Raw genomic sequence first — 26,519 nt, 5'->3', positions numbered from 1 at the left:
CTACTTCCACCTGTCTCCCGCCACACCCCACCATTCACCAACTCTGGTTACCTCAGGACCTTTGCACTTGCTGTTCCAAAGCCTGGATCGCTTTATCCAGACCTCTGCACAGCTTCAGATGTCACCTCCTCAGAGGTCTCCCTGACAGCAGTCCCGGCCCCCGGGCTCGGTGCCAGTCACACACCCGGCTCTACCCCCTCACAGCACGGACCTCTCCCTGTTGATTTGTTCCTCATGTAAATCTCTGCCTGCCCCTCATAAACTGTAAGTTCCTTGAGAACAGCGACCTTTCTGTTTTTGTCATTGCTCTTTTCCCCTATACCTAAAATTACTGTAGAGACTCAATAAATAGTTTTTTAATTGATGAAAGCCATTGATGAAGGTCCTGACTCCTTTCCAGAAATGTTTTAAAATCTATCGGAAATACATATTTATCTAGAAAGATCACGCCAGAAATTTAAAAAAAATAAAAAATAAAACAAAACCCCAGAAATCACTGCTATTGACTGGAATCGGCAAATGGGAATTCTAGTAGGTCACAGCAAATAATGGTCCTGATTGGCAAGAGACTAGGCCTTTTGTCAATTCAAAAAAAGCACAAAGTAATTATAATTTAATGAATGTGGTTTGGCAGACAGAAGCTCACCAACTTGAGGAAGCAGAATGGACAGGGATTGAGAGTGGGCTCTGGGGGCCGACTGCCCAGGTTCTGAACCCCTCCCTGCTGTGTGACCTCAGGCAAGCCACTGCACCTCTCTGGGCCTCAGAATCCTCAGCTGTACAAAGAGATTCACAACAGACTTACCTCTTAGAGTTATTGTGAACGTGAAATGAAAGAGATGTGTGTAAAATGCTTAGAAAAATGCTTGCCGCACAGGAAGTACTCTATAAATAGAAATACCTATTATTTATCTGTATTATTATTAGGGGGTGCATAGGAGAAAAGAATTATAAAGAGGCCTTTGCTTGAGAATCAGTTTAGTCTAACCTGCATCATTCTTTATGTAACAGTTTTATTGAGATATAATTCAGCTACCATAAAACCCACCCCTTTAAAGAGTACATCTCACTGGTTTCTAGTATATTCGCAGACTTGGGCAACCATCACCACTATCTAATTTGAGAACATTTTCATCACTCTCACCAAAAAAAAAACTTTAGTGGTGACTCTCCATTCCCTCCTCCTCCCAGGCCCCTGGCAACCACTAATTTACTTTCTGTCAACTCCCACCATTTTACAGATGGGGAAACAGAGGCTCAGAGAGGGGAAGTGACGTGTCCAAGGTCACGAAGCAGAGCCTCTGGCCCCAGTTGTTTCTCCGCTGCACCATCTCCCTCCACTCAGAAGCCTCCCTGCCCCCCAAGACTGGACAATGCCCTCTGACTCACATATACACTCCCCAGACCTCCCCTCTCCACACTCCTGACCCCGGGGCGTTACTTACGGAGTCCGATCTTGGCCAAGTGCAACCTGTTGACCCAGGAGATCTTGCTCAGGGGGTTGGGTGTGATGAAGACCACCATGAAGCTGATGGGGCGGCCGGACCTGTGGTGAGAGGGCAGGAGCATGAGTGCTGGAACGGGGCCTGGCTCACCCGGGAGGTACCCAGCTCTTCCCCCCAACCACCAGCCCTGGAGATAGAGCGAGGTCTGTGCAGAGCATCAAAGCATGGCCAGAGAGGCCAGTGGCCTGGCAAAGCCTCAGTCCCCTGGGGGAGGACTCCCTCCACCCACCACAGCCCCGGGGAGGGGCCAGGTAACTCCCCCGAGCGACCAGGCCGCGGCCTCCAGCCCGGCCCAGGCACCCCAGCGTGGGTGCCTAGCAAGGCCATGGGGGGTCTGGCCCTCCGCAGGCTGCGACTCGAGAGGCCCTCCAGGGCCCCACCTGGTCAGGGTTCCACAGGCCTCGTCAGACACCTGCACACGCCTGACCCTGGAGCCTCTGACTCGGGCCTGTTCCCAGCACCTGGCACAGGGCACTTGCTTGGTAAATGTCTCCTGAACGGACACATGAATGAATGAAAAAATGAATGAATGGGGGTATGTACAGGCTTGGGGTGGCCAGAGGTCACTGCTGTCACCACACTGTCATCTCACCTTAGAGCAGTGGGAGCCCCTTCATTGTTCTCCGGGGCCCATTTCCCCCCTGTGAGCCATCCCAGCCCCCGGGAGGTGGGCAGGAGGGTGAGGAAGGGGCGCAGAGAAGGGGAGAGAGCCGCTCAGCAGGGCACCCAGAAGGTTCCAGGCTGCTGACCCTCAGACTCCAGCCCTGACCCTTGCATCCTGGCTCCCGGACCTGCCTCAGACCACAGCGCCCCAGTCTCCCCTTCCCTGCAGCCACTGTGCTTGTAACACTGTCCCCGCCCAGCCGAGAGGTCAAAACCTGGGCTCTAAGCCCCTCACTGCGCCAGCCTCCTCGGCTTCGGAGTCAGAATCCTCAGAACCCAGCTCTGCCACCTACTTCTGAGCCTTGCCTTCCCCATCTGTAGAGTGGGGATCAGACGGATCGCTTCCCCCATCTCTGCATCAATTCCACAAACATCAGCTGCGGGTCGACTGAGCACGAGCTCCTGTGGGATCATTTGGGGGGAGGCTGGGTCCATGAGAGGAGACCCAGGGCCTGGTCCCAGGGGACTGCACAGTCTACTAACCGACGGCAGGGTGTCCGAGTAGCCTAACAGAGGACAGCCTCACCTCAGGTACAAACAGGTCGTTTGTTCATTCATTCATTCATTCATTCATCTGACCACGAGCACCTGCTCTGTGTCAAATGCTTTGCCAGGCACGGCCCACGATGCGTGTACGCCCACGCCCACCCCCGCAGTACTGGCAAGCAGGCTGGTCCCGACGCCCCTCTCCAAGGCCCCTCTTCCTCTCACTTGTCGGGTTTCCCGGGAAGCAGGAGCCTGAGGCGGCACTTGTTGGCCGAGTGGATCTCCTCCTCCTTCACCCGCATAAGCCTCTGCAGGGCCAGGCACCAGTCTTGAGCCACGGTCATGTTCAGGTTCTAGGGTCAAGGAGGCCAAGGAGGTCACCATACAGCCCTCTGACTCCCCGAAAGCCACCCCAGATCCCACAGCAGTCAGGGCCCCAAGGGGAGAGGAGCCGGGGGTCAGTGCCGGAGCTCAACCTGGGCGGCTCACTCGGCCACAAGCGGTGGGGGGATGCCGACTCCCCGGGCTCCAGGCTTTGGTTCAGACCTCCCCCCACCATGGCACCCCTCCTCGGAGAGGGACACACCCTCCCAGCCAGCTTCCTCTCCAGCCTGGGACGAGGCTCGGGAAGGAGCTGCAGGACAGACCAGACACTGAGCAGAGAACCAAAAAAAAAAAAAAAAAAGTGCCCATAGCCAGGCCCTGCTCAACTCGAACCAGAGCTTCAACCCGAACCGGAGGCCGCCCACCAGACTTCCAGATAGTGACAGGATCTTCAGCCAGTACTGCTGCTAGTGGGAGCCCAGAGGCCAGGGCACATCGGGGGACCGGGCGGGAGAGGAGCCCACCCACACGTTCCTGCCGAGGCCGGTGCTGGGTACCTGGTAGGTGCCGTGCAGCGTGCTGACAAGGAGCGTGATCTGCTCCACCACAGCCAGGTCCTTCTGCAGGTCCTGCAGCTCCTGGAAGAGGCGCGGGGGCCCGAGGTACACCTTATCTGGGCAGAGAGAGACCCTACTCAGCCTCAGGGGTGGGGAAGGCACCACCAAGGGCCCAAGCAGGTACTCACTGCAAAAAAGAAGAGCTGTCGCCCTGGAGATATGGCACTACAGATACAGAAGGAAATGTTACCAGGCTCTTGTCTACTAGGGGGGACAAATCCAGTCACGGGTAAAGTCTAGCGCCTAGGATCTGGGCCACTCTCAGTCTATACAAAGGGTCACAGGAGACCAGAAGACTGAGAACCAACTGTGCTCATGAGAGGCGAGGAGGCTTCACAGGCCCAGGACAGCGGTGGGCACTGCCAAAAAAGGAAAACCGCAGGTGCAAAGGCACTGTGGTATAAGGAAGCCCAGGAACAGTAAGTTGTTCAAAGATGTACTAAGAACCTACTATATGGCAGGTTCTAGTCTACATGTTGGAGAGACAGCTGCAAATGAGACAGACAGTGTCCCTGTTCTTGTGGAGCTTATGACCTGGTCAGAGTCAGGGAGGAGTCAATTAACAACTGCAGATGGTGGGAGGTACTGGGGAGAAAGATATCGGGGTGATAGGACAGAGATGGGATGGGGGCTGAGGGTGCCCAGATCTCTGATGATGATACAAATGCAGTGTCGGGGACGTGGAAGGAGGGCAGCAAGAGACAGAGCAGAAGGGCCCAGCAGGACTGGATGGGGAGGTCCCTGAATGCCAGGCTAGGGAATTTGGGCTGTGTTCTCTACGCCATGGTTACTCAAGCTGAGATCTTACAGAATCCCAGGGAGGGGCGGAGGCATTTAATTTGGATTTTCATCGAGATGATTATCTAAAAATCAGATGCACATCCTCAGTCACCTGGATACAATGACTTTAAAGCCACATCCTGCTGCACGGTATCAGGGCTTCTGTGGACTTTGGTACCACGTGATGGTCACCAGGCAATGAACACAGAGCAAGGTGGGCGTGGGCGGTAAGAGATACGCTCACACCAAACGAAGGGCAAAGAAGGGCTCTGCAGCGCCCCAAACGGGGTGAGCTGGTGGGAAATGGAGATCGCCGTGAGGCACTTTGGGGTACAGGTGCAGAGAACTCAAAAGAACCTGCCCCATAAGAGGACCACATCTATGCTGAGAGCAATTTGGTGCCAGCAAAACAACATCATCCATCACATTAAATTAATGCTGTTAATTTGAATTTTATTGTTTTGTAGCATCATTTTTATTCTATTTGTGATTCTGTTTTGGTTTTATGGTTGTTCAAGGGATATAAGCATAAGGAGTTTATTACACCTAGTCTTATACTTGCACATATTTGAATAACAATATAATAAAAAATCATTCAAGGCCAACTGGGGTTCAGCAAGGATTTCTTTTTTCCTCTGTGACGGGGGTCTGGCAGCCTAGTACTCTACTTTGAGAAATGTGGCCACAGATAAGACAGTGGCTGAAGGAGAACTCCCAGAGCAAGAGCCCGAATGGTGGGGGGAGAGTGGAGTGGAGCCAGGGCTGAAGGCACCTCTGAGGGGGGCAGATGGGCCAGGAGCCCCTCCCAGGGGGCTTCTGTGAACAGAGAGCCAGGAACACAAGACGGCCTCCCATGCCTCCCAGGCCTGGGGAGGGGGACACAGCAGCTGAAGTGGGCGCAGCCTTCCGAGGACGAGAGTGTGCGCTGAGTCCCTCCCTCAGAGCCACCTCCTAGGTCAGGGATGGACAGAGCGGGCCAGTGGGGAGGGGTGACAGCCAAGTGCCTTCCTGCTGGCCATGCAGTTACGTCCTTCGTTCATTCAACAAATGTCTACTAACACCCACCACACACCAGGCTCCGGAGGGCTAGTCACACCAAGGGGAAAGACGAGATGGCAACCAGACCATCACCATAAAGGGGAAAACACACCCGGGCCTTGAGAGCACAGGATGGGGACCTGGCGAGTCCAAAGGAATCAGGAAGGCTTCTCTGAGAAAGTGTCACCTGAGCTAAGATGAGTAGGGGCAGATAGACAAAAACAGGATGGCAGGAGAACACTCTGGAAAAGGGCAGAGGCCGGGAGAAGTCCCTGGGGCAGGAGGGGGCTCAACCCCCCAGGAACAGAGAGGTCAGGGCAGCGAAGCCCAGGGAGTGAAGGGGTGGGGTGGGCTGAGGTGGGGCGGCAGGTGGGCCCCCAGGGCGGGCGTGTGGGCCCGGGCGAGAACCTGGGACGTCACCCCGAGAGCAGTGGGAAGCCACCGGCGGATTTCAGGTGAAGGGTGACACACAGCTCTGATGTGCATTTTGAAGAGTCGGCCTGGGGAGGGTGGAGGACGGGACAGGACAGCAAGGGGCAAAGGGGAGGGAAGGGCAGCACCAGGAAGTTCCTGCCGCAGCACCACGGAGATGGAGAGATCGGGGCGCACGGGGGAGCCTGCCACCCCGAGCTCTCATTGTCCTTGTTGCCCAACAGTCTGAGGGGACAGTAAGCATGGGGGAAAGATAGTCAGCATCCAGGCAGAGCCAGGCAGCCCTGAGCCTGGGCCCTGAGGGCTTCAGGCACAGGGTGAGTGTCACCGGGGCCCCTCACTGTATAGACGGGCGAACTGAGGTCCCACATGGAGGCAAGCAATGGCCAGGCAGGCACTGGAGGTCACCCTTTCTGATCCAAGGTCACTGCGTGTGCATGCATGCGTGTGCACGTGTGTGCGTGTGTGTGTGTGCATGCTCTCCAGGGTGTACAGGACTGGGGTGGGCAGGGGCTGTAAGTGTGACTGCGTGAAGCATGCATTTGCACACTCAGGTAGGGATGTGGGTGTGTGTTTGTGTACAGTCATGCACAGCAGGAAAAGCCTCTGGGCCAAGTGCCCGTGGGCCCGGGGGCCGAGCCCGGGCAGGTGCTCCCAGGGCAGTGTCGGGGCAGGTACTCACTCTGGGCCTGGCCCACAGCCGAGGCCTTCTTGGCGCCGGCGTGCTGGATGAGTACGTTGTCCTTGTCATAGGAGCTGCCCTCCTGGCCCACCTCCACCACCTGCACCTGGGGCAGCGCCGTGTTCCACTTCACCACGTACCTGGGCCCCAGGGGCACCAGGCTGCTGATCTCCAGCTGGCCCCTGCCAGGAAGAGAGGACACGGCCCTGGAGAGCCCGCAGCACCCAGCCCCAGGGCCAGCCAGAGCCGCTCCTCAGCGGGTCAGCTCAGCCAGGCACCTCACAGCCCAAGCACAAGCCCTCAGGCCAAAACCAAGCCAGGCAGAGCAGGGAACGGAGGAGGGGGCAGAAGCATCAGGGCGTCCAGGCCCCAGCCCCAGATCCAGAATCACACGCCCACCCCAAGCCTTGGCGCCCCTACCTGTGGTTGGCAGGCCTGAGGAAAAAGACAAGAAGGGTCGTTATCGTTATGGAGTGGTTTCTGCAGCCGCTGAGACACCCCTGGGGGTCGGCCACTGGGCTGGGCCAGGTGTGGGCAGAGGGGACCACACGGAGGGACTTCTCCCTGGACTGGGCACTGGCCTTCCATCACCTATTCCCACAGTGGCCCCACTAGGAAGCCTGTGTTATTCCAGAAAAGGAGACTGAGGCTCAGACAGGTCACGTGACTCACCCCAAGTCACCCAAGGTGACCCCCCAAAAGTGGGCCACTAACACCCTCATCACACTTTCACACCATGCTAGGCTCCAAGCAACAGGAGGGCAGAGAGGGTGGAGGTCAGATCCCTGGCACCCGCACAGAGCCCAGGATATAAACGGGACTTAAAAATTATAGTGCTTGGGGCTTCCCTGGTGGCGCAGTGGTTGAGAATCTGCCTGCCAATGCAGGGGACACGCGTTCGAGCCCTGGTCCGGGAAGATCCCACAGGCCGCGGAGCAACTAGGCCGGTGAGCCACAATTACTGAGCCTGCGCGTCTGGAGCCTGTGCTCCGCAACAAGAGAGGCTGCGATAGTGAGAGGCCCGCGCACCGCGATGAAGAGTGACCCCCGCTTGCCGCAACTAGAGAAAGCCCCCGCACAGGAACGAAGACCCAACACAGCCCAAAAAATAAATAAATAAATAAATAAATAAATAAATAAATTATAGTGCTTGAATGAGGAAGTGAGTGAGTGAATGAATGAATGAATGAGTCAGCCATCAGCACCGCTGCACTGATCTGGGACAGAGGCTTCCTTGCCCAAGGCCCCTACCAGGGCCGGATCCTGCCCAGACCTGTGAACTGGCACCAAGTATGAGTTCAATAAACATTTGATGGATTAACAGACCGAAGGATGAGTGGGTGGAGGCTGAGTGGGCGAGTCCCCAGAGGGCCCTGCTTGCGCCCCGCCTTCCAGGACACGTGATCCACAGCCACAGATAATCCCCAAATCTGCTCCGTGGCCACGCACAGGAAGGCACAGCTGACTCTGGGTGCAGAATCTAAATCAGGCTCCTCGGGCGCCCCCCGCCCCACACGTGCTCCAGCCAGGCGGTGGGAGAGCCAGGCTGGGGTTAGCGCCAACTACGGGTGACTGTTTTCCCTCGTGGGTCTGGGTGGTTGCTGCCATCCTGCTGTTTCCGTGGTTCTTGAAACTGCTGCCAAATATTGAGAACCGAGATTCTCCTCCACTCGAGTGGATACGAGTATGGCTGGAAAGGTCCCAGCTGGCCTTCATTTGGTAAAGGGTCACAATTCCTGAAGCCCACAGGACCAAGCAGTGGATGCGAGTGACCCGTGCCAGGTGGGAGCCCCAGTAAAGAGTTCACGCAACCCAGCTGCAGGCCCGTGTGGCCCCAGGCAGTGTGGGCCCAGAACGTGAGATCTTCACATTTCTAAGAAAAGCCAGATGTCTCAATCTTTGTGTGAATTCCCCGTAGGAGCCAAACATAAGATTCCCAGAGGCCTAGTGCAATCCACGGGCCATGAGTGTGCAGACTCTGGTCTAAAGAATCACCGTCTCCCCACTGCAGGGCTCCAAGTCCAATCCTGACTCCAGGGAGCAGCCTGGCAGCCTGGCACTGGGCATTTCTACAACCTCTGACCCAGAACCGGGAAACCAGGCTCCTGCAGGGAGTTGGGGGAAAGGCAAAGACTCATGTTGAGAAACACTCGGATCTGGCCGGAGGAAAATCTATTTGACTTAAAGCAGCAGGGATTTGGGATCTGGGCTGGGAACAGGGAAGAATCTCTTGAATTTCAAAGTGGTCAAGACTCAGCAGACTGTTCAGTTCTGACAGCAGAGTTCCAGAACAGTCCACCCTATGCAACAGACAGCTGTTTACCCTCAGTGACCTCTGCAGGTGCTTCCTAGCTCTGGGGACCAGGGACAGAGCAGGCACAAAGGGATAGAAGAGGAAGTCAGGACGTTGGAGGCCTCCGATGAGCTCACGTAGGACCCCAGCTATGACGGACTGGGACACGACAGGAGGGGTCCCCAGGGAGGGGCAACAGCCAGGCCTGCTTACTTGAAGTTGATGTTGGCGCAGACCAGCATGTCGTTGAGCAGGAAGACCCTGCGCTCCTTGGACTTGATCAGCTGCCCGCGGTCACCGTACACGGTCTCCGTCAGCGTCTCACACAGGAGCAGCTGACGCTGGCCTGAGGTCAAAAGCTGGGGGGAGGGGACAGAGCAAGGTCAACACCAACATCGTACACAGGCTGCTCCACAGACATCACTGTGCCAAAGACCCAGGATTCTCCCTCCACGTACAAAGGGGACCACAGCTGGGAGAGGCAGAGGATGAGGCAGGGCCACGCCCTCCATCCCCGGGGGACGAGAGGCACTGACCACCCACCGGCCCCAGCAGCCAGCACCCCTGCTCAGGTGAGCCAGCCACTGCCAGCCTGTACCTATGTCGCTGCCAGCGGCACAGCTCCAGAGCCACAGACCCGTGCTCTGACCTTGGTTCCCGGAGCACCCGCTGTGAAGCCCTCTGGCAGGTGCCATGTCACCTCTCCACACCTCAGCTTTCTCAGCTGTCAAGTGGGCGATACCTCTACTGCTCACATCACCAAGGCAACGTGGGACTGGACCTGGCTACATGATCCGCAGAGCCCAGCAGAGGAGGAAAATGCGGTGCTCGCTCAGAATTATTAAGAATTTCAAGATGGCGATGGCAGAGCCTTAAGCCAAACGTGGGACCCTTCGGAGTGCCCGCCCTGCGTGACGGCACAGGCCACACACCCAAGGAGCCGGCCCTGCGACGGGACGCCCCACAGATGGCGGCCACTGTCCCCACTGCTGCCACTGTGCGTGTGGCCTCAAGCAGGGAGATTCCTGGCCTGAAAGTAGGTCCCATTCCTCACCCTGACCTACTGAACAGCCTCAGCTACTGGCCTCGTGGAAGGCCTCGTGCTGGGGCTGGGACAGATCTGCTGGTTGACAAGGCAACCCTCTGACAAGGCTGAAGGCCTTCAAGCCTCCAGCACCCGAACAGGCATTTGCCCATCTCGGGCTGGATTCCAAGAATGCTGCCAGCACCGGACCACCATCAGACCCAGAGACCCGCTGGGAAAACACCTCTTTACTAAGGATTTTGAGGAGGAAAAGGAGTATTCGGCAAAATTCCTTCCCAAAGCCCATGATTCTGATAACAACGGCTAGCGCCCCCTCCTCCCCATCGTCACAAGGGAAAGGGCGGATCATCCCAAAACCTCTCCTGGAGAGAAGGCCCTTCTGTTCTGTGAAGAACGGTGTCTCTCCAGGTGACACGAAAGCCCGAGTGACACCACATGCCACTAAATAGTCCACCTCTCACATAATCGCCTCGAGAACGCTGAGGCCGCCCCATTCCTGGACAAGGGGACGGAGATTCCAGAGGTAAAGTGACTTGCTGAGACCCAGTGCCGGTTGAGCGGCGGGGCAGAGCCAGGCCACACATGCTGTTCCCAGCACCGGGCAGCCAGCCACACGCCCTCTGGCTCCTGACTCGGGGTAAGGGGAGTCAGGGAAAGCCCGCTGTTCCCAACACACACAAAAAGTCTCAGGGTGCCCCAGGGATACCCCCATGACTGCTCAGACCGGGCTCCACCAGCCCACAGCTTCCACCAGCAAGCTGACTGCCAGCTCGTGTAGACACAGCTGGGACCCGAAGACAGCAGGCCCCTCAGAAGACGGCCAAGGGTGCCGTGACCCTTTTCCTCAGGGGAGAGGAAAGTCCCCTGGCTTCCGACAACCATCCTCCTGCCACTTAAGCAGATCAAAAAAAAAGAAAGACAAAAGAAAACTCGGATATTGCACAAACAGCCCCCTGCAGTCAGGTCCTGAGCAGGCACATTTTGAAACAGCCGACACGGTTCCACTTCGGGCACACCCAGTTTCATTTCCACTTCTCTCTGGGTGATGGGTGGCAAGAGGGAAATCACTGCACTGGCCTCAGAACTGGCCGAGACTGCCCCAGGGGGGCCCTGGCAGGGGAAGGCGTGGTGTGCGGCCACCATCACTCTCTCCACGACACCATCCCACTCGCATCCGACACACCCACTTGACAGGTGGGGAAACTGAGGCTTGGGGCTGTCAGTTCCTCACCCAACACCCAACAGGTCCCCCTGACCTCCAGCCAGTGACCACTGCTCCTCACAGCCCAGGTCCCCCCCAGCAGCCAGAGCAGAAGGGAACAGAGAGCTCTTCCCAGAGCAAGTGCTAAGGAGGAGGGTTTCCTTCTCCCGAGTGATCTCACAAGTGTGTGAGCCAAAGCGAGAGAAACCCTCTTGGTTACAGGAAAGGAGCTAAAGACAGAAGAAGACACTTCCCAAGTGCAAAGACCATCAAACACTAGCACGGTGGCCATGGCTGGGCTAAGGTCTTTTTCCCGAGAGACATTTCAAAATAGAAGGCTTGGGACTTCCCTGGTGGTCCAGTGGCTAAGAATCCGCGCTCCCAACACAAGGGGCCCGGGTTCGATCCCTGGTTGGGGAGCTGGATCCCACATGCCGCAACTAAGTGTCTGCATGCCGCAACTAAAGATCCCGCATGCCGCAACTAAAGATCCCGCATGCCGCAACTAAGACCCGGCGCAGCCAAATAAATAAATAAATTTTTTTTTTAAATAGAAGGCTTGTGTGGGACTGGCTGGGGAAGTCCTGCCTGGAGGCAGGGAGGGGGATGACCCCCACCCCTCAGGCCCACCCTGAGCAATCCTGGATGGGGATACACCCCGGGGAGGGAGCTCCATCCCCTGCCTCATCTTTTCTTCCCAGCACTATACTCCTGGAACAGGCAAAGCAAACCCAGGTGCCTGCAGGGCCAGAAGTAACCTCAGTGGGAAGACCTGGATGTGGACTGAGGGGGCAAGGGCAGCTGCTACTCAGGTGACTGGTGCCACATAGGAAGGTGGGCCAGAGTGCCAGCTCTTCCAACCCTTAAGAAGATACATGAGTCTAAATGTTGTGGGACATTTCTCCATTTCTAAATGTTGGCAATTAATTCCATTTTCCTAAAAATACTGTGTGGGCCTAAATACACATGTGCAGCCTGAATTTGGCCTGAGGTGGGACAGTCTTAAGATGCAGGACCCTGAAGCTTAGAGTTGCAAGGGACCCTGCAAGTTAACTTGTCCGAGCCTTGTTTTGCAGGCCTGTGGTGAAAATCAAACATGACAACGCAGGTTAGAGAGTATCATATACTGTAAAGTGCGGGGCCACGTGGGAAGCGCTGTGGTGCTCCTGGTGACACTCCCCAAACATTAGAAAGCTCCACCCCATGTGGCTGAAATCTCATCGGCCTTAGTCACTGGCCTTAGTTCTGCTTTGGGGGCCACAGAGCCAGGAGGCCCCCAGGTTTCCCCCAGAATACCTGAACACCTCCCTGTGACCCCACAGGATGTCCCTTCCCCAAAGAACAACGCTTGCCTTTGCCAAGTGCCCTGGGGTGGGGGTCACCTCACCCCGAACCATCGGAGCCAACCCCACACTCTGGTGGGTGAAAGAAGGCGGGGCCCGGGACCTCCCAGATGTGGGTGCAGCTGCAAGCGGCTCATGTCACAAGCCACTAGGGAAACAGGACTAAAGTTCACCAACAGGGACCTCCCTGGTGGCGCAGTGGTTAAGAATCCGCCTGCCAATGCAGGGGACACGGGTTCGAGCCCTGCTCCGGGAAGATCCCACATGCCGCGGAGCAACTAAGCCCGTGCGCCACAACTACTGAGCCTGAGCTCTAGAGCCCACGAGCCACAACTACTGAACCCACGTGCCACAACTACTGTAGCCCAGGCGCCTAGAGCCCGTGCTCCGCAACAAGAGAAGCCACCGCAATGAGAAGCCCGCGCGCCGCAATGAAGAGTAGCCCCTGTTCGCCACAACTAGAGAAAGCCCGCGCACAGCAACGAAGACCCAACGCAGCCAAGTAAATAAATAAAATTTTAAAAATAAAAAATAAAAAAATAAAGTTCACCAACAGGTGACTCTGGGAGGTGACTAATTTTTTTGTACCAACTTTGTTTTAAAAACAGAGTTCCCTAATAGACTCATTTGAAAGTTTTCCAAGATTTTTTTTTTTTTTGCTAGAATGTTCCTAAGTTGCAATCCCAAAACATGGCATGGATTTTTCTTTTTGCTTCTTAAAAAATAACACTAATAATGACAACTGCCACCTTGTATTAAGGGCTCTGGGTCTGCCAGTTTGCCAACTCTCTCATTTGCCTCGCAGAAGCCCTGAGGGTCAGGCGCCATCGAGCTCTTCTCATTTCAGAGGAAGCAACTGAGGTTCAGAGAGGTTGGGTGATTCCCCTGAGGCCACACAGTAAGCACCAGTGGCAAAATCTGGATTCAAACCCAGACTCTGACTCCACGGCCCACTAGTTTAAGCACAATACTAGGCTATCGTTTCTGGCATCTTTACTGGCAATTACACTGCTGAATAAAATCAGCTTTTATCCTAAAATCACATGAGTAGTAACGAATGTGGAGGTCTAGTCAAGATTAATCCTTAAGGTAAGGTCTGCGGGCTCAGAGAGAAGCAAGGAATTGCCTCCCTCAGAGAACACTGCCACCTGGTGGGTGCCACAGGGCAGGAGGCAGAGCAACAGGCGACGCCGGCTGCAGGGCAGGTACGCACGCACCTTGTTGAGGCTGCTGCGGTCACTGACGCTCTTGGTCAGCTGCTGGATCTCGGCCACCTGGTCGGCCAGCCGCTTCTGCTCGTTGAGCTTCTCGGCCAGCGTCTCCAGCTCCGTGAGCGCCAGCTGCAGCGACAGCCTGTCCGGGTGGCCCCTGGGGGTGTTCTTCAGCATGTCCTGCCGGGGCCCAGAGGGAGCCATGACTGAGACCCCCACCCCATCAGACCCTCCCCTGGCTGGGGTCACAGCCTCCGCCTCTGCACTCAGGCCTGAGAAGGGCCCAGCTTGTAGCCAGGACAGGCGGGGCCTGACATAGAGCAAGGCCTCAAGAAGCAGCTAGTGAATGAAAAACTAAAATAAAATAGCTGTGTGGACCAATCCCTGATTCACTGATCAACTGTACACTGAGATGAGACCCACTCCTGCTGCTGGTCGCTCTGAGGACAGAGAAGAAACCCTGCTGGGACCCTTGGGCTGACAGCCAGCCTTCCCCCCAGGGGGACTCACCCCCTGACTGAGGACCCCTGGCAACCAGGGGAGGTGTCTCAAGCTCTCGGGGCCCAGCGTGGAGGCTAACGTTCCCTCGGGAAGCCTGAAGTGACAAGATCAGAGCATCCACGGGGCATCTCCTCACTGCCAGGGGCCCCACAGGCGCTCGGATTCCACGTGCCTTCCCACAACCTGGGCTAATGTCACCACCGGTCACCAGGTTCCCACCAGGGGAGGGGAAAGTAAGCTTGACGGGCTCCACCCTAGGAGCGGGGAAAGAGGGGGCCGGGGGTCTGAGACCCTGCCCACCGTGCACAGATGCGTGGGTTGTGGGTGACGGATGAGAAGCCAGGCCTCCTGCCCCAACCCCATGAGGCTCGCACCATCCCACGCCGCACCCTGCAGGTTGGTGGCCGCCAGAATCCCCCGCGGTACCTGAAGCAGGAGGATGAACTGCGGGAACCTCTGGATGGGCTTCACCATCAGCCCGTAGAGCGTGACGCGGTCGGGGCTACACACCTGCCGCCGCTGTTGGAGATGACGGGGAATAATTCACTGAGCCTCCGCAGCAAGGGCCCAGCACCCGGGGTACAGATGCGGCCCATCCCGGGCTCCCCTCCCCGGGCCCAGGACCCTGCTCGGCCTTGGGCCCAAGAAAAGCCCAGGAGGTCCCTGGTTCCACAGTCAGGGGTCCCTGCCACCACGGGGCTCCCCTGTACAGCCCCTCACCCTGGAAAGCCTAGAGCATCACGTTAAAGTCTCTGGACTAAAAGTATAAGTAGGCCATTTCAGCAATTTATCCAAGAAGTCAGGCTACCGAAAGTAGCCGAGACAACCATTCCCTCCACCTAAGCTAAAGCGGACGGGCCCGGGCCGGGGTGAGGCTCGGGCACAGGGGCGGTTCTTACTGTCCTGTCTCTTGCTTCTGTTTCCACCTCTCCATCCACACACCTGTCACCTTGACCCGGGCCCTCAGCCCCTGTGACCCAGGCTGCCGCCACAGCTTCCCCACCGGCCTCTGCCTCCATCTGCCTCCACCCAAAACTTCAGTGGCCCCCGCTGCCTGAAATACGACATCCTAGCCCCTGGGTCAGGAGGTCCAGATCCGCCCAGACTGAACTCCGCTGCTCTGGGCCTCTCTCCCGGGCACCCAGTGCTCCCAGGATCCAACCAGACTTGCCTCTGACCTTTGCCCCATCACCCTTGCACCTGGAACACCCTCTCCTCCATCTCCCCCTGTTTCAACCCCACTGACCCCCCAGGACCCGTGTCAGATGGTACCCCATTGAGAAAGCCCCCTGACCCTCTGGGATCCAGGCTGTAGGCTCCTCGGCTGAGGCCGGGGGTGGCGGGGGCGGGTTGGGGGGGCCCTAGCCCACCTGCGCCCTCTGCTGGGTGGCACGCTCCCTGCGGCAGGGTCTCTCTGACTCACCTAACCGTGCGCCTAGGAAATGAGGATGGGGGACCTGGTCCCACGGCTACTTGAGGCCTATAGTCCTTTAAACTCTATTCTCCCACGTGATCCCCAAAGCACCACTTTAAGAAAAGGGATCCTTTAAGAAAAGGGATCATCCCGGCCACAACCTGAGCCACACCAAGCCCAGCCACCATCAGCAGATGTCACAGGCCTACCCTTCCACCTGTCAAAACTCCAGGATCCCAAGTGGCTTAAAGAAACTTTAACTCTTTTTCACCCTCCTCTTGGGGGAGTGGGGAAAGGAGAGGCAAATTTTCTTCTCGTGTGACTGGGGATGCCCCAAAGGAAAGAAGAGAGGTGTCTGGGCCAAAGAAATGATGCTGCAGCGATCCCTCCCTCCTGAGAAACCTCCCCGCCCCCCCCCCGATGGCCGGGGCTCCATTGAGAGGGGCCCCGGACCACCCTCGGGCCCACCTTGAGGAACTCGAGGAAGGCGGGCTTGGTGAGACAGGCCTTCTTGATGATGGACATGGCATTGGTAAAGTTGTTCACGTAGTCGCTGTACACGTCTAGCACCACGGACTTGGAGAACTGAAACAGGTGTGGGCGCGGCCCGGGAGGGTCACATCCACGCGAGGGGGAGGGCGACCAGCACTCCCACCCTCACCGCCGGCCACAGTCCTCCTCTGCCTGGAGGGTCTCAGCTAGCCTTGAGGTGAGGAAACCTGTCACCCGGTGAGGGGAGGGGACAGGGCTCAGAGAGGCGAAGAGACACCAAGGTCACAGGGAGGAAGAGGTGGTGCTAAGGAGAGCCCGGGGAGGTCCTTCGTCCCCCAGCACGGCAGCCTGGCCCACAGGCGAAGGGGGGCATGGCGGCCCTTTGCTACACCCCCCAGCCCCCCACCCTCAAGGATGGTGCTCCGACCTGAGCCCCATGGACACACCGACCAGGGTGCTGGGTTTTTTGTCTTTTAGCAGAACCCAATTGCCTAAAACATATCGAAGCAGGTTCCACCGACCTGACCATCTCCCACCCCGTGAATCTCTCTGGGGCCTGCAGACTTCAGTGTCAAAAACCATGAGTCCAGCACACCCCCTTCTTCCACAGATGGGGACCTGAGCCCCGAGAGGGCCCTGGAGCTGCCCACGTTTGCACAGCTGAGCTGGGACCAGGCTAGGTCTCCGGGAGCACGACCCAGTGGCCTGGCCCCGACACCCTGCAGCATCCTCTGGGGCCAAGGCCATGCTCTGTGTGAGCATTGCACAGTGGCCCCTCTGCGAGCACTTGGCAGGGGGGGCTTGAGATCGGCCAAGTCTCCTGGAGGTGCTGCCACCTGGGCGGAGCCAGAACAGGGAGCAGGCGCCAGGCCGGCGGACATCTCCGAGGACACGCTGCAAGGTGTCACACCCGCCCCCGCGTAGGCCAGGCCGACTCAGGCCCTGCCACCCTCTGACCCCGCCGGCTTGGACGAGGCGACCAGGTGGAGGCAGGAGGCTGGCCCAGAGAACATCCAGATCAGGGCCGTGGTTGGCACCTTGGCAGGCTGGGGAGAGTCTGGGGACACCTACCGAAGCCACGAAGAGGTCCCCAATCTTCTCGGTGGAGTCCCACTCGGCCACGCGGGAGGACAGGGCGATCTGGAACATGGAGTGGCAGTGCAGGATCTCCTTCACGCGGAAGAACACCACCTGGCACTTGCGGACGCTCAGCGCCTTGGGCTCCATCTCCATCAGGGGGTTGCGGTAATCCTGGCGGGGTGGGGCGGGCGGGGTGAGCGCCCCGAGGCCAGGCCACAGCCCCCGCCCCCACTGCCCTCATGGCCACCTGGACCGGGCCAAGCAGAACTCGGCAGACCTTCCTGCGGGGGGAGCACTCACCCCTCACTCTTCACCTGTCCTTCTGGAAGGATCTCCATGAACGTGACACTCCTGACCCTTTTGCCCATCCATAACCCACCCCCGTGACTTATGTGTTAAGCTGGGTTTTGGGGCAGACCCCTGCCTGCAAGGAGCTCCACGGAGGCAGTCCCCAGGGGCCGGCCCAGATCGGCTTTGCCCACAAGTGAGCCAGTCTGTCTAACGGAGCAGTGGCAGTGATGTCACAGCAAGACCTAGAGCCACACTCTCCAACCAGCTTTGTCAGAAACACGGGATATTTTTGCCTCCACCTGCCTGAGGTCTGGGCTCCTCCACTGTGGATCCAAACTCAGGAGGGGAAATGAGGTTGTCACTAGCATCCTCCCACTCCTACAATCCCCCTCCCCGTTGTCCTCACCGAGAGCCCACAACATCCCAGAAGGTTCACCTTTTCAGGAATGCAGACTACAGACCAGGCCAGCACACCTTAGTCATGCAAGCATCTACTTAGCAATTCCTGTGCATCCGGATCACAGGGGAGAGGGCGCACCCAGGGAGCTCCAAGATGACGGGGAGACACCAGCCTCTGCCCCGGGGGCTCCCAGAGTGGCAAGGAAGGCACAAGAGGCACCACATGCCCTCAAGTCCATAGGATAGAGCTCATTTTATTGAACCCCGACATGGTTTCAGAAAATGCAGTCATCCTGTGAACACCAAGGCATCTGGAATTCTTGGTGTCCCCCATCTGGAGGTCCTGCTGTTTCCATAAAAGCCCTGGCCTTTGGCTCCTTCCCCTTAAAAATGCCCACAGTCCCCAAACACGCCTTGTAAAATGTCCCTCCGGGGTCTCCCCTGCCCTCTCCCCAGAGCCCCCAGAGTCCTACCTGGAGTACCCGTTTCAGAGACTCCACATAGCTGCCTTCGCTCTGCACGATGGAGCCCAGGATGTGCCTCCGGACCACCTGCTCGGGCGGAAAGCACAGTCAGCACCTGTGCCAACCATGGCACAGAGCGAGCACCGGCTGTGTGCGGAGCCCCGGGTGATGGGAAGAGGAGTCATGACGCCCAGTGGAGCTGACGGCCGTGGGACAGAAGGAACTCGTCTTTCCCAGAGCCGCTCCTGGACCACTGGGGCCTGGCAGGCCAGCACTCCCTTCCAGAGCCCCTGCCCACCCCAGACAAATGCCCGTGCTCCCCAGACTGCAGCATGGGGGCAGGGGACGCTGGGACTCGAGTCCCCTGCCTGGTCTCTGCTCCCACACATCCAGGGATGGGAAACCACCACTCTCCTCCATGGGGACAGGCGGCCTCCTCCATCTTTGGACAACTCTAGCAGAAAATTCTTTCTTGGATGAAGTTGAAATCTCAGCTCCCGACACTTACAGATCCAATCCTTAACCAATCCCTCTCCCATCCCCACCAAGTGGGCTCTACTTCAAGCTAAACATCCCAGCCCCTTATCCTTCCCCTCTTGCCCTCCCTATCTCTCCTCAGCCCAAATTAGTGCATCTCTCAGGTGCAGACCGACCAGCACCCAGTCAAGAAGCCCTCACCTGGACACAGCAGCATGTGGGCTGGGAGGGGGGTTGGTGGGGGGACTTTGCTGCACACTGGAATCACGTGGCTCCCACCCCAGGCATTCTGAATGAATTGCTATGGGGTGCAACCTCGGTAACAGTGTTTTTTAAAGTTTCCCAGGTGATTCTATCGTGCAGCAAAGCTGGGACAGAGCTCATGAAAGGTATCGCACATGAGAGGTGTCCAAGGGGAGAGCCTATCCACCTTGGCCCAGAGCTGGGAGGGTGACTGATCCTCACTGTGCCCCCAAAGCCATCCTGAGAACGTTGGTCCAGGCGCCCACCACCATCTCCCCTGCTCCCCTCTGCTTCCTCCCTCCTCCCTCTGGCACACCCTTTGCATCTCCTCCCACAACCCTGCCTGCGCCCAGGCCTGACCATGGCCCCCCAGGCCTGACCATGGCCCCCGGCGGTGTGACGAGCCAGGCCACTGTCCTTCAAGCTGCCCCATGGTGGGATGCCTTGTCAACGATCCCCAGTTTCCCAGGTGTTCCCAGAGCAGCGTTCTCAACCTCAGCACGCTGATGTTTGGGGCCGTCCTGTGCACTGTAGGATGCGTAGCAGCGTCCCCGGCCCCTACCCACCAGATTCCAGTAGCACTCGCCCTGCCCCCCCACACAAGCTGTGACAACCAGAAGCATCACCAGACATTGCCAAATGTCCCCTGGGGGACAAAATAAACTCGGTTGAGAGCCACTGGCCTAGAGTAACTAACACTGCTGATCCAAGAAATGCAAAAGGCTCCCGAGGAGACAGACCCGGCCGACATCAAAAAGGGGAACCCCGGATTATGAGCTGGCAGCCCGGGGTCCTGGCTGGCTCTGAGCTCTGACGGCTCTGACAGTGACTCACTGCATAGGGGAGGGAGCAGGGGGGGTCACCACCTCAGTGTTGCCAGGGGCCAGGCAGGAGAAAGGAGGAAGGAAGGAGGCAGATGGACTCCCAAGACGAGATGTGTGGCCGTATCTCCGATTTTCGAAAGGGGCCCATCGTCAGGATTTCCTGCCAACTCCAAGCCGGCCAACCCCCTCATTGCATTTGCTGCCCCGACATGTCTTGCTCAGAGTCCTCACGACCAGAGGGAGGCAGGGGTCTCTCCCCCTGCCTCGTGGCTAAGAAAACCCCAGCGGGGAAAAACTCAAACCAGACTCTGCCGAGGAAGGTCTCAGAGCACAGCCACCCCGATCTCAATGTGACACTTCTGGAGAAGGAAGACATCGCCCGAAGAGCCCCGCTCCTGGGAAGCCTGCGGTGACTCTGGGGTCTGAACTGATGACAGGTGGGTGGACGGGCACCTCCAGGGTCCCCCCCTGAACTGGATTAGCTCGATGCTTCCCAGAAAGGGACTGCGGACCCTTTGTTCAAACACCTTCGTTTGACCCAGTTACACAGGAGCTGCTCTGGCTGCCGCAGGGCTGGGAAGCAAGAGCTCCACATGCAGCCCCACCGCCACCCAGGATGATGGCATGGAACCTGAGGGGTCCAATTTGGAAAGTCTGTGCAGCAGGTCGAGAAGAGACCCCAGGAGGTCCCCCACCCAGCTGGGGCTCTGTCAAGAGCCCCCTGATCATCACCTCCCCTTCCAGACCCAGACCTTCACGGTCCCAGGTAGCAGGCTGGCGTCCCCACCATCCCTCCCCCTGAAGACACCCCACTCCTCTCACAAACCTGCTGCGGGCTCAGGCCGTCTGGCATGGGGCCCAGCTCCGGGGCTGGGGGCTTGATGTCCGTAACGCTGACCTCCAGGAGCCCCATGTCCTCCTCCTCCGAGTCACCTGGAAAGTGAGATGGGCTGGTGACACATGCAAGGCAAGGATGACACACCTGCTCAAACTCCAGGAGCTGGAAACCCCTCTCTCCCCACAGACCGGGGTCCTGGGATGAGCAGCTCCTGGGGCCACAGAGGATTACAGCCTACTCACCGCCCTCCTGGTTATATTCTGCTAGAACAGTCCACCCGGAAATAGAAGTGAGGGAGGGATGGAGCGAGGGAGTAGAAAGCAACATGCAGCAGGGGCTCGGCTCTCAGAATCCACTCTGCCAGGAGCCTCTGTCCCTGCTCAGACCCGCCCGCTTCTGGGCTGGCAAAGGCCAGGCCGCCCATGTCCCCATCACTACGCACTAAAAATAGTTTTCTTCTGGATGCCAAAAAGGGGGAAGAAAGTAAGCCCCGAGAAGAACAGGGCTGTTTGGCTCTGTGTTTTCATCTTTCAAAAAAAGAGACCCAACAGGGAAAAAGTCCAGCTGATGTCCAATAGGGGAACGCAGACATGAGTGGGGGCAGACCTCAGAGGACAGATCGAGACAGACAGAGGCTGGGGCGGAGAGAAAGAGCGGAGGTCAGGCAGAGTGCAGTAACCCGGCCTTGCAGGGCTCCCGCCCCACGAGCGACAGGCACAGGCACAGGGAGACGGGACCCCACTGCTTGCGGCCCTGAAACCCAGTGCCGGCAGCCGCAGGCAGCAGGAAGCGGGTGCTATGGGGAAGCTGGGAAGAAAGAAGTGGCGGTGGCTCCGGGGGGCCGAGGGAACAGGGACACGCAGACGGGCCTTACCTGAGCAGGAGACAGAAGAGGAGGAGGAGGAGGGACAGCGGATGACAGTATGGGGGTCGGGGTGGTGGAGGCCCTCCTGCCTGGCCCACATGGCACCCTGGGCATCACTCCGCACCCACCCCAGCCGCTGGCCCCGCGGCTTCCTCTTCCCCCATGCACCACTGGGTAACATTCTTGGCTGGTGATTCGAGCCCTGCTGTGGCTATTAATAACGCCTCTGGTGGGAGGGTCGCTTTAGGAAAGGCTCTGGGCTAACGGGCGGGGTGAGGGGGGAGCCTGTTGGCCGCCCAGCTGGCCTGGGGATGGGGAGGGTGACCAGGAAGAGTTCCCAGCCAGCCAGCATGTCCAGCCTGTCCCTTCTCCAGGCCACTCCAAGTTCGGAATGGCTCCTCGACCCATCATCCTCTCCCTCATTGGGGGGTAGGGCTCCCCCAAAAGTTTGGCGCTGAATCAAGTATATGCAGTGGTGGGGTTAAACCCGCTTCACAGATGAGGAACCTGGCAGTCCAAGAGGGGAAGAAGCGGGCAAGGTCACACAGCCAGGAGGCCGTGGAACCAGGATCGGATCCACATCAGCAAGATGCTGTCGCAGCACCAAACACCTCCTTCTTGTGGCTGCCACCGGGAATAACACCTGCCACACAGGGGTCAGGAGCTGTGCTGGGCTCTTTCCATGTACTACTACTACTCGGTCATCCTCACCATAGCCCCCTGAGACAGATGCCAGATTAGCCCCATTGTACAGATGAGGAAACTGAGGCACAGAGAGGGTAAAATACATAGATTTCAAGAGGGTGCAGAGCCTCAAAGTCCTCCCTGGCTTGAATGCCTGTGCTAACGGGGCCCTGATCTCTCACCCCTGCCCTCACTCCAGCCAGAGGAAGCCTCTTCTGTCCCCTCCACGCCTGTGTGTCCCCAGGCGAGACACTGAACCACTCTGTGCCTGTTTCCTCATCTCCAAATGGGAACAAGACAGTCCTCTGCCCCTGTCTGGTGTTTCTAAGGATTAAATGAGAAACTGTAAAGCTCTTAGGAGAGTGCCTGGCACACAACAGATATTCCATAAACGATGACCATCATGAAAATCACTTCTTGAACGTCTCATACCTTCCCACCTCCGGACCGTTGGACATGCTGGCTCCTCCGCCCAGAGCACCCACTCCCTGCCCCGTTCCCTGGCCTGATGGACCTGGGTCTCCTTCTCCTTCTGCTCTCAGCCCTTCCCTGACCTTTCATTCCCGCATTCCACGCTCACTTCCCCCACGCTCCCACCGTGGCACCCCACCGTGCAGCTGGTCATTTCCTGTTTGCATGCCTGTCTCCGTACTGTCCCAGGTGCTCCTGCAGGTAATACTGCGTAACTCATCTTGGTGTCCCTGCACCCAGCACGGGGCATGGCACTTAGTAGGTGTTCAATAAATGTTGGCTGGTGGAGAGACAGGTGCATGGATAAAGGAGGGAATGAACAGGTGCATTCAAAGATGAGGCCAGGTGAGCATGGGAGGCAAGAGGCCAAGGAGGCCACGACAGAGACCAAGGGCAGGGATGCTGAAGGGAGAGGCCTACATTTCCCAGAAGAGATGGGGTCCACCTGCCATAGGCCGGGAAACAAGCTGGCACATTTGGGGATCAATCCCCAAACCCCACCGCCAGAGGAGCCCGGACACCCAGTGACCTCGCCCACCCACCCCTGCCGAGCACCGAGCCCGCCCCTGGCCCGGCCCGCAGAGCCTCACCAAGGACATCCTTCCTGTGCAGAAAGGACACTTTGCGCATGACGGCGATCCTCGTCTTCTCCAGCCCGTCCTTGGTCCCGCTCTTGGCGGCCCTCATGAGCTGGGTCATCTGAGCAAAGGCAGGGGGGCTCATCAGAGAAGCGGAAGGAGGCCTTGCGACATCTGCCACCAAGGGCCACCAGCCCTATTCAGGCCTCCCGGCCAGGGCTACAAACATGAGGACCCTGGAGCCCACTGCCTCCCAGGGAGGTGGCAGCAGAGGCCAAGAAAGACAGCAGGGCAGTGCCACCCTGAGACCTCCTGGGAAGGGGTGGAAGGGCATTCATGCCCTGGGGCACCTCCCGGGGGGAACCCTCTTTACTAACCCAATTTTTTCCCCTTGGGTGTCAAATTAAGGACATGGTGTGACACTGGGGACAAGGCTCAAGGCCTGGAGTCCTAGGCCTGGTTCAGATCCCAGCCCTACCGCTCCCCAGCCGCGTGACCCTGGACAAGACCCTTAACCTCACTGAGCCTCAGTTTCCGCCCTGAGACCCGCCAGAGCCTGTGAGGACTAAACAGGGTCTGGGAAAGCACGCTGAACAGTAAAATGAGCTGCACAGATGCCCAAGCTTACTTTAGGAACAACTATAAAAGGAGGGGAGCACCCCCATCCCATCAGTGGAACCCCGGCCCCCTCCAAATAGCCGGGTTTCTTACTGAGCCTCTGCCCAGCAATGAGGGGGAGGCTGGTGCCACCACGGAGCCGGGCACAGCTTCCCTCAGGTGAGGAGGACCCGTGGGCACGGGCGCAGCAAGCGAAGCAGACACGGGGCGCGGGCGGAGGCAGGCCCAGGACGGGGAAGCGGCACCCTGGGCCTGCAAACAGAGCTGCCGCCCCCTAACTCACTGCTTTGTCCCCTCAGCCCCCGGCCCAGTCCTGGAAGCTTCCCTGACGCACAGCCAGTGCTAGAAGTTTCCACATGGTTGGAAATGTTCCCTGTCTGCGCTGTCCAACACAGCAATGGCCAGCCACACGTTGCCACTGGGCACTTGAGAGCTGGCGGGTGCGACTGAGGAACCCAAGTCCTGGTGATCCTTAATTTTAATTAACTTAAATGTAAAGAGCTGGGTAGCTATCATAATGGACGGTACAATTCTAGGAAACCCCCTTCTCCCTGAAGCTCTCTGCTAAAGGCGGGAAGCACTCATCTGGGGGTCCCTGACCTCTGCTCTCACTGTCACCTTCCTCCAAACACCCGCCCTGGTCCCCGGCACAAGGGCCCTGGCACTTCTCAAGGGTCTGGGCCAGGAAGGCTTGCTGAACACCGAGTGGGCGCTGAGGCTGGGGGCAGGGTAGTAACTTTTCAGGAACAAGACGACTTTCTGGAAACAACCAACAGCCAGCAGGGAAAAGGGAAGTCCCGGGCCCCTCCCTGCCTCTAAATGGTAAGATTCTAGAGCAGCAGTTCTTGGCCTTTCGGAGAGGTGGGTGGGGGGGGGTGTCATAAACACCTGTGAGAATCTAATGAGAGGGACATTCGACCCCAGACCCCAGAAACCGTACGAAGATGCTCATCCTCCTCTGAGGGGGTCATGACCCCTGGACTGGAAACCTCTGTCCTGGAGCCCAGTTCCTGTCTCGGCAGAAAGCCATCAGGGGGGCTGTCCTAGGAACCCCCAAAGTGGTCTTTGGGGGAACCATCAGAGGACCCTTCCTGGGCCAAAAAAGAGCAACAGGTGAACACGTGGAAGGCGTCCCTGGGTCAACCTGCCACCTCCACTGGCTCACAGCACTGAGGACAGAGCCCGATCTGGGGGCCGACTCAGGGGCTGGGCTGGGGAAAGCACCCTGGTCTCGACGCCACCCTCCACGTGCTCTCTGCTCCTCCCTGGGCCGCAGCTTCCTGAGAAGTTAAATCTGCCCCCACCTCCAGTCATAGGGCTCTCAGAGGGTGTCCGTATAAGGGCCTTGCAAACTATAAAGGGTCTCTCCGCCTCCTCCAGAGAGGCCTCCGGTTCTGAGGAAATGGGCAGGGCTACAGGACAGAGGGCAGGCAGGCTCTGGCTTGCACAGACCCAGGCTTGAACCCCAGTTCTGCTGCTGACCTCTGGTGTGACCACCAGCCAGTTGCCTCACTTGCCGGCCTCACTAACGCTGAATGACAGCAGTAAGACAGCAGCCTCCCAGGGCGTCTCAGGGAGAAAACGGTCAGGCACACAAGTAGTAACGGTCACCATCCACTGAACTCTTAGCCTGTGCCCGGCACGGCCCTAAGCACCTGACGGTTCTGAGCTCACATCCACCCTGGGGGCTGGTACTGTTCATGCCGCCATTTCACAGGCACGGAAACTGAAGCTCAGAGAGGTCAAGAGGCCTGCTCAGGATCACACAGCGAGGAGGTGGTGGGGCTGGCATTCAAATCCAGGCCTGCAGGCCTCCAAAGCCCACAGTACACAGTAGGTGCTCAATGAATGGAAGCCACTGCTGTCAATATCATCATCCTTACGCAGAAGTCGGAGTCCCATCTGAGAAAAAGGCACTGCGGTTTCTCCTACTGGCCTCCTTACCCTGGACCTCTCTGAACAGCTCCGAGGTGGAGGAACGTCCAATGTCACCAACAGTCATATTTTTCAAAGTGTAACCCAAACCCACCTGCCACAGTTACCAAATTCATAGATTCCTAGGCCTTGGCCCAGACCTGTAGAATCAGCCTCTCTGGGGGTGGAGCTCAGGAATCTGCATTTTTCAAAGCACCCAGGTGATTCTGAGGGCCCTAAAGTTTGAGAGCCCACACAGGAATTCTTATCGACGGCTAAGGTGTCAGTTGAGGGTGGGAAGAAAGAGAGGCGAGGACATGGACAGGAGCGAGCCAGCCTTTGGCATCAGCCCGCGCAGCCGAGGAAAGATGCCACCAAGTTCCAGGGCTCGAGGCAGCTCCGGGACTCAGCCCCGCCCCTGCAGCCCCAGAAGCAACAGGAAAGGCCCCGGGAGCCCCCAGGACTTGGAGGGACAGACAGACAATACCTTATAATCGTACTTGTGCTTCAGCTCCTGCATGTCTCTCCCCCCAACTCTTAAAGCCAAGATGTCTCTCTTAGTCCTGGCGCATCGCTCCTTTAGCCTAGTCAGGTCTGGAGAAAGCTGGAGCCCCCAAGCAGCCAGGAAGAAGGACAGCAGGTGAGAGGAGCAGGCAGGGAGGGCAGGAGACAAAACACCGGCAACAGAGTAAAAAGGAGACTCAGGTGAGGTGGTGGCTAGACAACTCGGGGCAGGTGGGATTGGG

At 58.0% G+C, this 26,519-nt stretch overlaps 1 protein-coding gene across 19 annotated transcripts in view; it reads right to left on the bottom strand.

Annotated features, from left to right (window-relative positions):
- ARHGEF10L (Rho guanine nucleotide exchange factor 10 like) overlaps positions 1 to 26,519 on the bottom strand; it is a 158,906-nt gene that overhangs the window by 51,620 nt on the left and 80,767 nt on the right. For 12 of the 19 annotated variants that reach the window (XM_036853931.1, XM_036854003.1, XM_036854025.1 and 9 more), the window contains 14 exons: positions 26,261 to 26,377; positions 23,254 to 23,362; positions 20,632 to 20,738; positions 18,271 to 18,348; positions 17,099 to 17,278; positions 16,004 to 16,120; positions 14,548 to 14,640; positions 13,627 to 13,800; positions 9,034 to 9,179; positions 6,948 to 6,962; positions 6,528 to 6,709; positions 3,536 to 3,651; positions 2,880 to 3,007; positions 1,446 to 1,546 (listed from right to left, as the gene is read on the bottom strand). In XM_036853931.1, coding sequence (XP_036709826.1) covers positions 1,446 to 1,546; positions 2,880 to 3,007; positions 3,536 to 3,651; positions 6,528 to 6,709; positions 6,948 to 6,962; positions 9,034 to 9,179; positions 13,627 to 13,800; positions 14,548 to 14,640; positions 16,004 to 16,120; positions 17,099 to 17,278; positions 18,271 to 18,348; positions 20,632 to 20,738; positions 23,254 to 23,362; positions 26,261 to 26,377 — 1,663 coding nt within the window. Of the gene's footprint in view, positions 1 to 1,445; positions 1,547 to 2,879; positions 3,008 to 3,535; positions 3,652 to 6,527; positions 6,710 to 6,947; positions 6,963 to 9,033; positions 9,180 to 13,626; positions 13,801 to 14,547; positions 14,641 to 16,003; positions 16,121 to 17,098; positions 17,279 to 18,270; positions 18,349 to 20,631; positions 20,739 to 21,517; positions 21,947 to 23,253; positions 23,363 to 26,260; positions 26,378 to 26,519 lie in introns of those variants that run through there. The other 7 variants (XM_036853968.1, XM_036853978.1, XM_036853987.1 and 4 more) reach the window with 5 other exon arrangements.

Source organism: Balaenoptera musculus, chromosome 1, assembly GCF_009873245.2.
Source record: "Balaenoptera musculus isolate JJ_BM4_2016_0621 chromosome 1, mBalMus1.pri.v3, whole genome shotgun sequence".
Lineage (NCBI taxonomy): Eukaryota > Metazoa > Chordata > Mammalia > Artiodactyla > Balaenopteridae > Balaenoptera > Balaenoptera musculus.
Note: the sequence above shows the minus strand (reverse complement) of the source record. Positions and strands in the feature narration are given on the sequence as shown.